Source organism: Callorhinchus milii, unplaced genomic scaffold (assembly GCF_018977255.1).
Source record: "Callorhinchus milii isolate IMCB2004 unplaced genomic scaffold, IMCB_Cmil_1.0 Scaffold15, whole genome shotgun sequence".
NCBI lineage: Eukaryota > Metazoa > Chordata > Chondrichthyes > Chimaeriformes > Callorhinchidae > Callorhinchus > Callorhinchus milii.
Genome location: NW_024704756.1, coordinates 15,234,336 through 15,248,018, shown reverse-complemented (window position 1 = coordinate 15,248,018; position 13,683 = coordinate 15,234,336). Strand labels below are relative to the sequence as shown.

Genomic DNA, 13,683 nt, shown 5'->3' with positions numbered 1-13,683 from the left:
TCTTAGATGCCAAAAAGCTTTCTGTGCTTTAATAATCATTTTCTGTAATAATCCACTCCAAATTTAGAACACTTTTGTGGGGAGCTGTTCTGATCCGAGCACTCGAGGTGACGAGTTTGCTAATGCCAGCTAACTGTTCCGATGCTCCTTCAGTATGTTTCACAAATTGATCCCCGCTTAGAAATAAGTGTAATGGAATTTTATACGCTAAGATTTGATTTAGCGTTCTTAACGCGATGTTACTTAGAGGTGAAGATTGCATTACAGTTATTTCTAAGCCCGTGGGGGGAGGGTGGGGGGTGGGGTGGGTGGAGGAAGCTTGCGAACAGAATAGATTTGGTATTGGCAAACCCGCGGAGCAGAATAACCTCCCTTTGTGATAATCACTCGAGAGAGAGAGAGAGAGAGTGTTTTAATACCATCAGTGAAACAAACCATCAGCGAATGCTGCCGTTCAAAGCAAACGTTAAAGAATTGCTCTCAGGATAAGGTCACTGATTTTTTAAAAAATAAATGATCGTTGTTGGTAACTGGAGTGAATAATTGTAATGAAAACATGGTCACAGATGTGTTTCAGAATCTAGCCCCTGGACACAAATGAAAACTGAACATATTGGTAAGTAACATTTGAGCTTACAATTAACTCATGTCTTTCTCCTCTCCTGCCTACTACCCTTCCCTTCAGTTTTGAGTTTGAGGAACTTTTTGGGGGTTGAGCATTTCGGGGGTTTAAGATCATTGACACCTCTTACCACTAGGATCATCATAATGGGAAATGCAACGGTCAGCCATTGGTCTGACGCACAGGGAGACCCATCACCATGGGTCCGACTGGACAGAAACATGTGAACATTGGTTGCCGTGTCCCCCCCCACACAAACCTGCCCACACTGACTCAGTGTTGTCAGAGAACTGCTGGCCCCATTGGATCAACATCCAATCACTGTCAGCGTCGTGAGGGGAGGAGGGGGATGAGGTGGAGGTTGTATGAGTTAATTGTTATATGCTATTAATAGCGAACTATTGTCCAGTGTGAGTGAGTGATGATGTGCACGGATCTGTGGGAGTGAGTCGGACGCTTCACTTGCTCTGCGCTTCACTGGCTGTATGTAGTTCTATTAATGGGCGCTGATCCCAACACTACACAATTATTGTCTTTGCCAAAGACTCTTCCTTTCGTTGATGCTACCTCTGGCCTACGGACTTTCCCCGCCTTGCACATCTCCTTCTTGCTTTGGTTGTGCAGCGCTGATGCCTCCCCTATTAAATAACTTAGCCTTAAAGCTTAGCTCCTCAGCTCAGTTACCTTTAAGGATGCTGTTCCAGCTCACGGAACGCTTTCTCTCTCTCTCTCTCCTTATTTGTCCTTGTGTGCGCTGTATGCATGCAAATTGCTTAAATAACACAAGAGGGGAGTTTAGTGCGTTGGGGCCTAACGTGAAGCATGCATGAGGGAGAAGGGCATAGAGGGGTACAGGAGAGGAGATTAGGTGCGGTGTAATCTCATGTGGAGTATACAGCACAGACTGGTTGGGTCAAAAGGCCTGTTTCTTTGCTGGAATATTGCTATAAAGTCAGTCTAGTCTAACAGGATGAGTTTCTGCTCTCTCTCTCTCTCTCTCTCTCGACGATAAGACAGCTTGGAGCAAATAACGTGTGAGGTCCTTGTGCTCTATGTGACTGAATATAGATAGAGTGAGAACAATAGTGTCTGAATGTCATGACATCACATCAGGGCTTCAGCACAAAATGTCCTTTCACTAACTCCTGCTGACAAACAATTCTAAAAAGCAAATGCATTGCAAGAAAGAGGTACAAGAGAAAATGCTAAATTGAATAGAGAAAGTGAATCCAAGAACGTTGCCTTCAGGCACATTGAGGTAGCGGTTCAAGAGGACAGAGGTGTGAAGGGCAATTAATTAGGACAGATGCCAGGAGGTAATCAACAGAAGGGTGGTTAAGGTCAGGGAACTGGGACTTACTATGATGGGAACACTGTAAAATATCTTGCACGAGCCTCCTATCTAAACTGAATGCTAAGGGCTTCCTCCATTCTTGCTGTTTTTCCCTCTAACTGAGGCTCAGCCTCTCACACCTGAAAGTGTCTAAGCTGCAGTGGAAGCTGATCAATAATCAATAATCTTCCCTGTAGTTCAGCTCCTGAGGCCTGCACGAGTTCCTCTCTCCTGTTCGGTTCTTCGTTGAGCTTGTCTGTCAAGTCCAGTGACGAGAGTCCGAATCTAAACAAGTTACTGTCCTGCTGGCTATTGTCAACATAATTACTGCATCTAAGCTAAAGGATTGCCTCTGGTGATGAGTGCAACTGTGCAGATTTCCTCTGGCATTTACCAATTGATTCCAAACAGCCTGCTCAGTCCTCCCAAAATATTTTTTCAGAAGGTACTCTTCAAAGGCTCGGTGCACTGTGCTATGGGTGATATTGTGGCAGGGAAGCTCACACGATGCTTTGATCCTTTGAGACCAGTCGACTCGAAACTAAAATATTAATCAGGAGGAATTGCCTGTCGTACAGAATAGAATTCTCCGACTGTTGCTCAGATATCCACTATTCAATTGGTCGTAAGCGTAGCACGATCCGGGGTGAAGTGAATCTCCAAACCAAAAGTGATGGCAAAGCTTCTATTCAAACGCTGGTCGTTGCTGGTAATCGTCCGCCAGTTTTGAGAGCCCGAGTGAATGCCCTCACTTTTGTTGCCAAGTTAAATGTTTCTGGCCCTGGTGGACACCGATTGAATTTCTGCCATGCACCTCTCATTTTTCTGTTCAACCCACCCCATCCACACCATCCAGCGGAGTAGATAGTGTGAAGTAGACAGGAGCGGCCTGGGTTTGTGCCTTAACGTTTCCGCTGTAGATCTTAGACATGTAAATTTCCGACTGTCAGATTTGAGTAAGCATCCTAGCTGTGGCATTGGGCAGACAAGCTTCCGTCAAAGTAAATGTCCTGTTGTCTTCGGTTGATCGATTTCTAAATGCTGTGAAAAGGTGGTTGGGTTCTATGAATTCCGACCCCCTTTTTTCTGCCTCGCTCACTTGGTCCCAATGAGACAACGCTCTCGCTAAACAGCAGACCTCTCGCTTGTGTTTAGATCCCTCTCAGGGCGGATTGTTGGAGGCGTCTGGTGGTTCTTCACCCTGATTATCATCTCCTCGTACACGGCCAACCTCGCCGCCTTCCTGACGGTGGAGAGGATGGTGTCGCCCATCGAGAGCGCCGAGGATCTCGCCAAGCAAACAGAGATAGCCTACGGAACCTTGGACTCAGGCTCCACCAAAGAGTTCTTCAGAGTAAGTCTGTACCTCCTTGCATGACCTGAACGTGGCTCTCTGAGACTTGTTTGAAGGGGTGCTATATAAATGCAAGTTGTCGTTGCTGTTGTTGTTGTTGCTGTCCCTCCTAATTCCTCTCAGATTTACTCATTACTGTGAATGGGACATTGCTGGGGCGAGATTTCTAATGGTTGAATATGAAAGTGGATGGGATTCTGTGTTGTGTGTCCTAATTATCTCTGCCTTTTGCTTTTTATCTTTTCCCAGTACACAGGCATGGTTACTTTTGCTTTGAACTAGGCTTATGTAAGCCAATTAACTTTGCTGCTGACTGAACAGACACAGTTAGTGTCTCGTATTTGTACACATAAGCTCTGAATTGACCTTAGACCGCTTGTCTGCGTGGCATCTCACACAGTCAATCAGAAGCAGAGCGATAGATAACCCAAACAAGTGCTGGCTGACAGTCTCACAAGTAAAGTTAGCCATTCAGTTCATGGCTGTTTTTGCGAGACTTTTCGGTGCTGAATTGGGCTACCATGTTTCGCCTGCAAAAACACACAGTCACTACGCATTACAGTAAATCCTGCGAAGCGCTTTGACTTGTCTTCCCACCCAGAAATTTGCTGTATCAAATGCAAGGATTATAATTCTTGTTATTATGGTTACTATGATTATTGATTATTGTTAATATTATTTTAAGGAAGGATTCTTTTCCCCCCTCATTTTAATTCTTCTGAATGAATTAATATGGCAAATAATGATAATAATTAATTGTTGGATTTGGTTCAGCACCTTTCACGTCAGCAGAGGACGTTCCAAAAAGCTTCGCAGGGCATATTGTAAAGTGCAGTGTCTGTGTGTTTTGTGGGTGAACGCGGAGGCCAATTTGAGCATCGAGACGTCCCACAAACAACCAATTTCATTTGTTGAGATTCGATTTGCACAACCGTAAGATTATGAAATTGGTTTAAAAAAAAAGACTCTTTTCCTTTCGTGGTTACAGGAAGAAATGGTGATCAGGGCGATAAGCGCACACAATCTCGGGCTGGTTTTCAGTAAAAACCTTGAAGCCCGGTGCAAGATTTGGAAAGAAAATGCATGTATGTACTCATGCATCCATAAGTAATTAGGGTTTCACTGATACGTATGCACATAGGTGGCCATTTGCATACAGAGATTTGCAGAAACCCACTCACTCTGAACATATTTGCAAAATCATTTTGAAAGGAGTAACAAGGCTTGGACCAAACCTGCTGAGCATAAGGTCTAAGCCGGTGACCTTTATACTAAATGAAGAAGGCTGATGCAAATGAGGTTTCGGCACAGCAGATAATGCTGCAGCAGATGTTTCCAGCGCACTTCGACAGTGAATTGCCTTATAATCTCCGACCACTGTATTTAATTAGGAAGCAATAATGGCACGCGATAATGGTATGTGGAAATGATAGCAGGACGTCTTGCGACACTTTCCGAAGGGTAAATTAATTATGGCTTGTTATTTTAATCAGGTCGGGGATGCAAAGTTTCTAATGTACTCGCAATGAAATAATCAAAGGTGATTGCGCTGGAAATAAGGATGGATGCATTTAATAGAGGGGGAATAGGTGTGTTTACAAGGCAGCAATCATATTCAGTTTAGTTCAGTACCAAAGTAGAAAGACAAACCCTTGAAATATCTTGATCATTTCAGACTCATTTCTTATTGTATCTCCCCATTTAACATTTTGGCTGCTTTCGCTCATTCTTAAGTCAGTATCTAGTCAGGCTAAGGTGAATCAAAGTCAATAGCAGAGGGGAATCAGTAACCGGAGGCAGGGATGTTGCTTATAATGGTAAAATATCATTAAACATCAGACCTATATGTAGGTTACTATCATCCAAAACGTACTCAGTTTGCCTCTATAAATAGGTGCGCCAGTGAACCAGTTTAAGTAGGTTTGGATCTTACCTGAGCTGATCTCAAGTGGCCTCTCCTGTGCCACAAGTATGAAATCCTGTGGAAGTGTTACGGAGTGACGAGCAATTTATAGAACCATTATGTTTGTTACAGTGGGATCATAATGACAGCTTAACTTAACTTTTAATGTCTAGTGTTTCAATGATGGTCCAGTGCAGGTGTGTGTGTATGTGTGGTGTGTGTATATGTGTATGTATGTGTATATGTATATAGATATGTGTGTGTATGTATGCATGTATGAATTTATGGTGCGCATGTATGTGTGCAAGTGTGTGTTCGTGTATGAATGTATGTACATGTATGTATGTGGCAGAGAAATGTGTATTGTAATATGTATATATAATATATAAAGCTGTTTCACCGTGAAACGTATTCCAAATAGGATGGTTTCGGTTTAAGACGCTGCCTTCAGGAGAGGTAGGGAGGAAACTGAAAAATTATAAGTAATTGAAGTATTATCTGCACTAAAATTCCTCCTCATCTGCAGAATTTTTATTGTAGCCAGAGGGGTTGCGATTAGTTTTGCTGAATTCTTATTTGAAAGAGTACTGCGGAATAAGAAACTGATTCTTAGTGATTCTACGGAGGCCAGTAATTTCACCAGTTTTCGGTGGTAAGACCTTATGGGATTTCTTCTATTCATTGAATGCAAACTGCTAGGAGTGAGAGAGAGAGAGAGAGAGAGAGGTGTCTGCCACTTACTTTCGCAAGTGGAAGACACCAGGATGACCATAAATAAGTATTCACTAAATCACGCTGGCTGATTCTGTCTAGACAGGAGCTGCTTTGAGATAATTGTTTCTTCTATCTCATCCCTTTCAGTCTGGTCCTTTTTAATTTCTCCCCCCAATCCACCCCATCCAGGGCAGTGATGCAATAAAATAATTCAGGGGAGTTGTAGTTTAATTTGATCTTTCTACCCCCCCCCCCCGCCCCCAAATCAAGAAATGTTCCGTTGTGGAACGGGCAGCCCTTAAATATTAAATTCCTGATTGAATCAATTGCTTTGTCGTACTTAGCCCATTGGGCATGAGCACGCTCTTAATACCTATGTATTGTTCCCTGGAAGCAATACAAAGCAATTTACATTTAGATGGTGTCTCAAAGTGCTTCAGAAGTAATGCGGAATGAATGGAGAGTCAAACACATTGCTTCTCAGTAAATAGCTCTACCTTGAGAACATTGTACTCCACCAAGTAAGTCATTCTCTTAGTCACTCTGATGGAATAGCTCTGCCCGCTCATGTATTGTACTTAAATTTAAGAGGTCTTAATTTAATCTGTTCGAGTGGAACAGAATTCCTCGAAGGTACTGCAGTTAGAGTTAAAAAAAAAGATAATGTGACTGTCGGTTAATTGATAGAGCGGGGTGGGTGAGGGGGGTGGTGAGAAAGTTTCAGTGAAATCAGCCAAAGTAAATAACATCAGGTGAACTCTAATTCTAATTGTTTGTGGGACACTGCTGTACAAAACTGACTGCCCCGTTTCGCCCACGAAATATACCGTCAATTCGCTTTACAGGATATTGTGTGAAGCGCTTTGAGACGTCGCAAAGACGTAAAAAGTCGCTGTATCAAACGCAAGGGCTATTTTTATTTATTGTTATCATTCGTTCATCGGAAAAGGGGAGCGTTGTGCGTTCCAGAGGAGGTAGAGTGGATTGTAGACATTAAAAGAATCTCTCGAGATCCCGATGTCAGCAGTTCGCTAAAGATCTTCTGGAAATGCTCAAAGGCTCACTTGTTCCCAGGCTCCCAACACAGGATAGAGGTCCACAGCACCTCCCTCTGTCCCGGCTGGACTGTGAAACGTGCTGGCGCCTGCACTGCAGCGTGAAGCTGTGTGGGCTGTGTTACTGCCTGAGCTGAAAACGGATTCACAAAGAAAATTTACAAAGAACGGGCAACGTGGAAGCAGGCCACTCGGCCCAATCAGTCCATGCCGGTGTTTATACTCTACACGAGTCTCCACCCGTTCCCTTTACCGCCTCCCCCCCCCCCCACCTCCGTTCCCCTCCGCCTCACGTGAAAGTCCAGCTTCCTCTTGAGTGTAATCCACACCGTCTGATTCAACCACCGCTTCAGGCAGCGAGTTTGATTTGATTGTTCAAATGGTTAAAGCACGGAGCCCCATTGCCAATAATGATGGTAATCCTTGCATTTGATACAGCGCCTTATCGCGTCTTAGAGACGTCTCAAAGCGTCTCACAGAATATTAGCGTAAAGTGAATTGACTTGAGCATTTTGTGGGCGAAAATTGAGACTGTAGAAAGCAAAGCACTTTCCCCGGGAGAACAAAGCACTAGACGGTAAGCAAAATCCTTTCCGTAGTCCAGTGGAAGTATTCCATTAGGCTAATCGTCATCAGCACTGTAAGAGCGTCTGATTGAACAGAGCCGGGCTGTGGCTTGTGACCGTGACAGGTTAATAAGGAACTGCGGTAAAAAATAAAAGTGCCCTGAAACCGAGCGCGATTTGTATTTAGCTCAGCCGTGTCAGGCCAGAATAAAACTCTGCACTTGAAAGCTCCATTCTGAATCAAATTCAAATGACAAGCTCTTTTTTTTTTCTTGCTTTGGTATCTAGGGCTTCCTCTCCCAGCTAAATCCCTAATGCGCTGTGAATGCTTCTCTGCCAACTGAGGATTTGGGACCGAATCACATTTAGGTTGGTTTCAAAGGCCGACAGCCCGGAATGATTCCGAGAAATGTCCGTAAACTGCTAGCCTGGTTGGAGAGTCTGATGTGGGGGTGGGGGAGGGAGGGAGGGAGGGAAGTGGGGTGGGGTGGGGGGAAGAAAGAGCAGGAATCATTCTATACCTTTCTGCTTGCCTCGTAAATTTTTATTTGCCAGCAAAAAAGAAAAAAAAACCCCTTGGTAAGCATCCATCAAATCATTTGACTGTAACGCTAGCCTGAAACGGTGACGCGAGGGATTTGATACGAGACACTCACCTTGCCGGAGAAGGAAAAAAACACAGAAGAAAAGACGAGCTAATGCAGAAGTACATTAGCTGCAAAGTGCTGGTGAAAGGCAATCCCCCGCAGCAGTGCGTGAACGTCAATCATTGTTCTCACCAAAGGTGGGAATGGAACCTTTTCTCGGCTCTTTGCTGAAAGGAAGGGCGTTACCAGCGGAACTGAACACGACTGGCAGAGCGATTGACAGTCATTAATCCAACGTCCTAAGGTGCTTTAAGGAGCTAGGAACTTAAGCTGGGAGCGGTAGCTGAGAGGAGGGGGTGGGCAGGGGAAAGATTACCAACAGTGCCGTCAAAGAGGTAGGGAGGGAGGGAGCGAGTTGGAAGGACTCCGGGATGGAGATCCAACGAGTGGGGTCAGATGCTTCCTTGCATGAAGACTCCAGGCTACTGTGTGTCAGCCTGGCTCAGTGCTCGCACTCTCGCCGGAAGGTCGTGGGTTCAAATCCCACGTCGAGACTTGAACTCAACTGACACCCCACTGGGGAGGGCTGCTTTGTCGGAGGTGCCGTCCTTCCAAATAAAATTGGTCACTCACTCCATGGCTGTTTTGGGACGTTGCTGTGCTCAATGTGTTGCCTACAAACGCAGTGACTCCACTTTACTGTGTGTTCTGTGAAGCGCTTTGAGACATCCTTCTGACATGATAAGGCGCTATAGCAAATGCAAGGATTATTATTCTTATTATTACATAGTTGCAGGTCAAGAATGATAACATTGCTGGGTTGTCCTATGGAATGAGTATCACATAAAGCCCACTAAGTGACATTGACGAACATTAACAGAGTCCTGTAGCTCAGTGGTTAGACTATTAGCCTCCCACGCGAGAGACCTGGGTTGTCTTCCCAGCAGGTCGAAATGTTGGGCAAGTTTCCTTACTCCACACGCCTCAGCTTCCCTAGCAGTAAGTAGGAACCCGCTTGTTAGTCGATTGGCGGATCGCCTTTCCGGGGATAATAATCCTTAAAAAAAAAACAATGATAATTTGGTCACTCAATCCACGACTGTTTGTGGGACTCTGCCACGTTTCACCCACAAATGTACCGTCAATTCACTTTACAGTATATTCGGTGAAGCGCTTTGAGACATCTGGAAGACATGAACAGCGCTACATCAAATGCGAGGATTATTATTATCATGAACATAAGATGTGCTGCTGTTGAGTCAGGAGTACGCATTTCCTCACATCAGCCATTCATTTCGCTGCGTCTGTGAGAGTCTGACAATTTGTTGAGGGCAAAACTCACTGGGAGATGGAATGCCAAAATTCATTTCATTTTGGAGCTGGCCGGCTGTCAGAGAGATTGTTTTTCCATCTATATCCCATCTGGCCTTGAACTGAACCTGCGGCTTGAAGGGTATAGATCAAAAATACTCCATGACAATGGCACCTGAAGGCTACGTTCATACCACGATACACAAGAAGCCCTCGTTCTCACATTTCATTGCCTCCACAGTCTCGCCACACACTCTATCTCTGCAACTTCCTTCACCCTCACCAACCCGGCCATTCCCCAAGCTCTGCCAATACCTGCCTAACTCCACGTTCCCCCGCTCTATCTGCCCCACCATCGATGGACGGGCTTTCAGCCACAAGGCAGCCCTTCCCAGTGTCCCTCTTACTCGCTCGCTCCCTCCCTCCCTCATCTCTTTCAAGATGCGTCACTTCTTTAACCGCTCTTTCAGTCATCTGTTCCCCTCTTCCCACCCCCACCCTGAGCTCCAGTTCCCATCCAGGATCGTTAAGCACTTTGGAACGTCCTCCCACTGTGAAAGGTGCCGTGTCAGTGCAAAATGCATCGCAGGTACTGACTCCCGAGGCAAGGAATACCCAACCTTTCCCAGTGAGCGGAGACGAAACACTCCGATTCGCGGGAACGCCAGGTCAAGGCGGTGCAGAATTCCTTGGAGTCGTCGTCCCGGCCCCACCTCTCCATCCAAAATCAGTCACTACGCTTAACGCTAATCACCTTTGAAGTGATTTCTGATACCGCAAATAAGACACTGATATCCATATGCAACGCACCAATATTCTCATTCAGCTTCCCTTCGGGGGAACTGGTAACTAACACTTTCATTGCCAACGCAATGCACTGTAAAATGAACAACAGTACAACTGAGGACCAATCCTACACGTCCTTCGTATCCTTTTTCTTTGGCAAATACAAATGACCTGATTCTTTCAAGTCGAGTTAATATGTAGCAGTGGGAGGCTGTTCGGAAAATAGCATGTCTTAAGGGAGCGGAACCAAAAGTGTTTTGGTGTAAGGAGATCTTAAAACTTTGATCGGAAAGTGAAGTGAAGGGCTCGATATAAACGCACGTTGCTGTTGTTAGTTCACGGGAACTGCAGAAGAGCGATGTGATCGTTGAGACAGTTTATACCACTGGCTCTGCGGCTCTCTGCTGGAGTGTCAGTCACAGGGAAAGGTGTCGGGCTGCACATAGCAGAGTCCCATAGGAAAGTCTCACAGTATCATAAGACAGCAGAGGTGTCCTAGGGCTCTCTTTCTCTCTCTTTCACTTTTCCAAACACCCACGCGCACACGCAGAGTGCTCCTCGATTGTCTGGCAGCAAAGTCGAACGCAATCAGTGAGAGTCCATCCATCTGGCCACACTCTGGTCCAGTGTCAGACTCTTGGCAACACAACAGCTTAGCACTTCAGGGTTCCATTTTGTTCTCTGGCGTTGTCGTTGAGTGTTTAAAAAAATGGCAGCGAACCTGACTGGTGCTACGTTATTTTGTACGTTACATTTAGCCTACCCACCCACCTCATCTCGCGCCCCTCCCAGTTCAGACGTCAAGCCAAGATTCCTAAGTGCCTTGAGACGTCCTCGCGACGTGAAAAGTGCTGTGTAACAATGTACAAATGCATTATAACTTGCGAGTGATATTGCACGTGCACGTGTTAATCCGCAGCCCTAGGCGCAGAAACACATAAGTGAAAGATGGATGAGTGCTTTCACTCTTAAACACCAACACTGATTTGCTGAAAAAATTAGTAACACCAGAATAATTAGCACCTCTCCGTATAGCCGAGAACATGGTGTGCGAGGGACAGGGAAATGTCCATCAGAGATTAAGGCCGCAAGGTTTAATCCGTTCAGCCAACCTTCGACAACGCTATTTCACCGGAAAATAATAATGATAATCCTTGAATTTGTTATAGCGCTTATCACATCGTTGAGACGTCTCAAAGCGCTTCGCGGAACATACTGCAAAGTGAATTGACTCGTGTGTTTTGTGGGCGAAATGCAGCTGCCAATTGCACAGTTGGAAAACCTTAGTTATTTCTCTTTTTTTTAAAAACAGAAATCATTCCCGAGGAATTCAGACACAGCGCTCAAGCCGTTTTCAGGTTTAATTTGTATTCGTAAAGCCACGCTGAGAATTTTTTTCAATACATGTAGTCTATGAAAAGCAGTCCACTAATTCAGCAGCTCATTGTGAAAATCGTGTTGAGAGAGAAATGAAATGACTTCCCGCTGCCTGTTTGATACTCTCGTGTTCGATCTGGAGCGGATTTTCTTAGGAATTTGCCGTACAGTGTTCCGTTCCGAAGTTCTTTGAGATTTCTGAACGTCATCGGTTTGAAAGGTCATTTTCCTCGGTCCCCTTCCCCCGCCACCCCCAACTCTTGCAGCCCGTGCCCTCAGCTTTCTGTGGGAAGCACAGTGGGTAGGAATCCCCATCAATGTTGGCTCATCCTTTCAACTGCGGTTCTCGATTCCAACACCTTGATTCCAACTGAGACACAGGGCCTGAAGATCCCCTTCTTCATCCAGACATTAAAGGTCGTCAGTTCTGACTGGTTTGATCCAGTTCTCTCAATTCTCCGCGCCCCCCCCCCGTCCCCAAGTGTACAGCGCAAAAATAAAAGCGTGTTGGATTCGATCCTAACCTGACAGATTCGCTGAGATCGCTCTCTTCACACTGAGTGTGAATAATTAATCAGTGCGGTCGGGGATGTCCTCTGGTGTTGTAGCCTGGGGTTGTTGCTCTAAGGCAGTAACTTGGTACATTTTTAATGTGCGAGCCAAATTAGACCATCAGTCGGTGCCATTCACATCGATTGCTGTCGCATTCCCAGTTGAAGGCTGCTCTTCAGCCAACCTAGTTCGTACGTCTCTTCCTGCAGATGGACTACATGACTCCTTGCATGTCTGAGGCGGGTATTTTGGTCAGTCCAGTGTTTGATGCCATCAGTGTGTTTGAGAGTATCCCAAGTCAAACTGCTGGGGCTTCAGAGACAGTTAGCTACCGCCGCAAAGGGAGTTTTTCTCTTCTATTTTAACCGTGCGGTAATTCTATCTGGCTGACGATGGGGTCTAACTTGCGTTATTTCGTAAACGGATCTCTCAAGGTGTTCCTTCGCGAGGTTCGAATGCAATCTTCAGCAGCCTCGGAGCTTGGAAAATGGGAACAATTCACCTTTTCTTATGAAGACAGGAAAATGCCCCAAATTAGAACCCCTACGACTGTAGCCGTTCTATGCTCCGAACTGGTCTTTCGTAGGGAACCAAATGAAATTGAACCTGAGCCAATTCATAGCGCCTCTCACGTCGGGAGGACGTCCCAAAGCGCTGGACGGCGAAGGATTTGCATCATAAATTATATCATATCTATTTGCGTATCCACATGCTGTATATATGCTCCGCAGTTGTGTGTATAACGTTCTTTCATTCTCTCTCTCTCTCTCTCTCTCACTATCTGTGCAGCGCTCAAAGATAGGCGTCTACGAGAAAATGTGGTCCTACATGAAGTCGGCTGAACCGTCCGTGTTCACCAAAACCACGGCCGACGGGGTCGCCAAAGTTCGGAAGTCGAAAGGAAAGTTCGCCTTCCTGCTGGAGTCAACGATGAACGAGTACATAGAGCAGAGGAAGCCCTGTGACACCATGAAAGTAGGAGGGAACCTGGATTCCAAAGGCTACGGCGTAGCAACACCTAAAGGAGCGTCATTAAGGTAGGTGGAATAGTGTAACAATATCCACATGTTGTTATAGTATTCCACCTACCCTGATGTGTCTTCTTCTTATTTAGTTAGTTGTCTGGATTGTGAGGTAACTTGCATTTTACATTGCCTTAAGAGCCTGGAAATAACAGATGGTAAACATGCAGATAAGTTACTTTAATGCATCTGTTCTTTTTTTATTTGAATATATATATATATATATGTACACACAGAATATCTATTTATTTTTATATTGATATCTATAAACCTGGCGTCCTTTATTTCTCTATTTTTTTTATTTTTTTTCGACCGTTCCTTTGTTGCTACTTTAGTTCTGCGGCTGAGTAAAAAGGTTCCGATTTCTCCGCCCAAAAGGTTAAGTCAGCTCGGCCAACTTGCCAGGAATTGTCGATCGCGTGACGTTGGCCATTTTGTTTTCTTAAGGCGGAAAAAAAGGATAAAGCGAAAAAAAAAAAAAGAATAAAGAAAGAAAGAAAG

At 45.1% G+C, this 13,683-nt stretch overlaps 1 protein-coding gene across 1 annotated transcript in view; it reads left to right on the top strand.

Moving 5' to 3' along the window:
* Positions 1-13,683, top strand: part of LOC103178715 (glutamate receptor 3) — a 78,442-nt gene that overhangs the window by 56,628 nt on the left and 8,131 nt on the right. The window contains exons 11-12 of the mRNA XM_042340829.1: positions 3,111-3,309; positions 12,950-13,197. Of these exons, the coding sequence (XP_042196763.1) occupies positions 3,111-3,309; positions 12,950-13,197 (447 nt within the window). The remainder of the gene's footprint in view (positions 1-3,110; positions 3,310-12,949; positions 13,198-13,683) is intronic.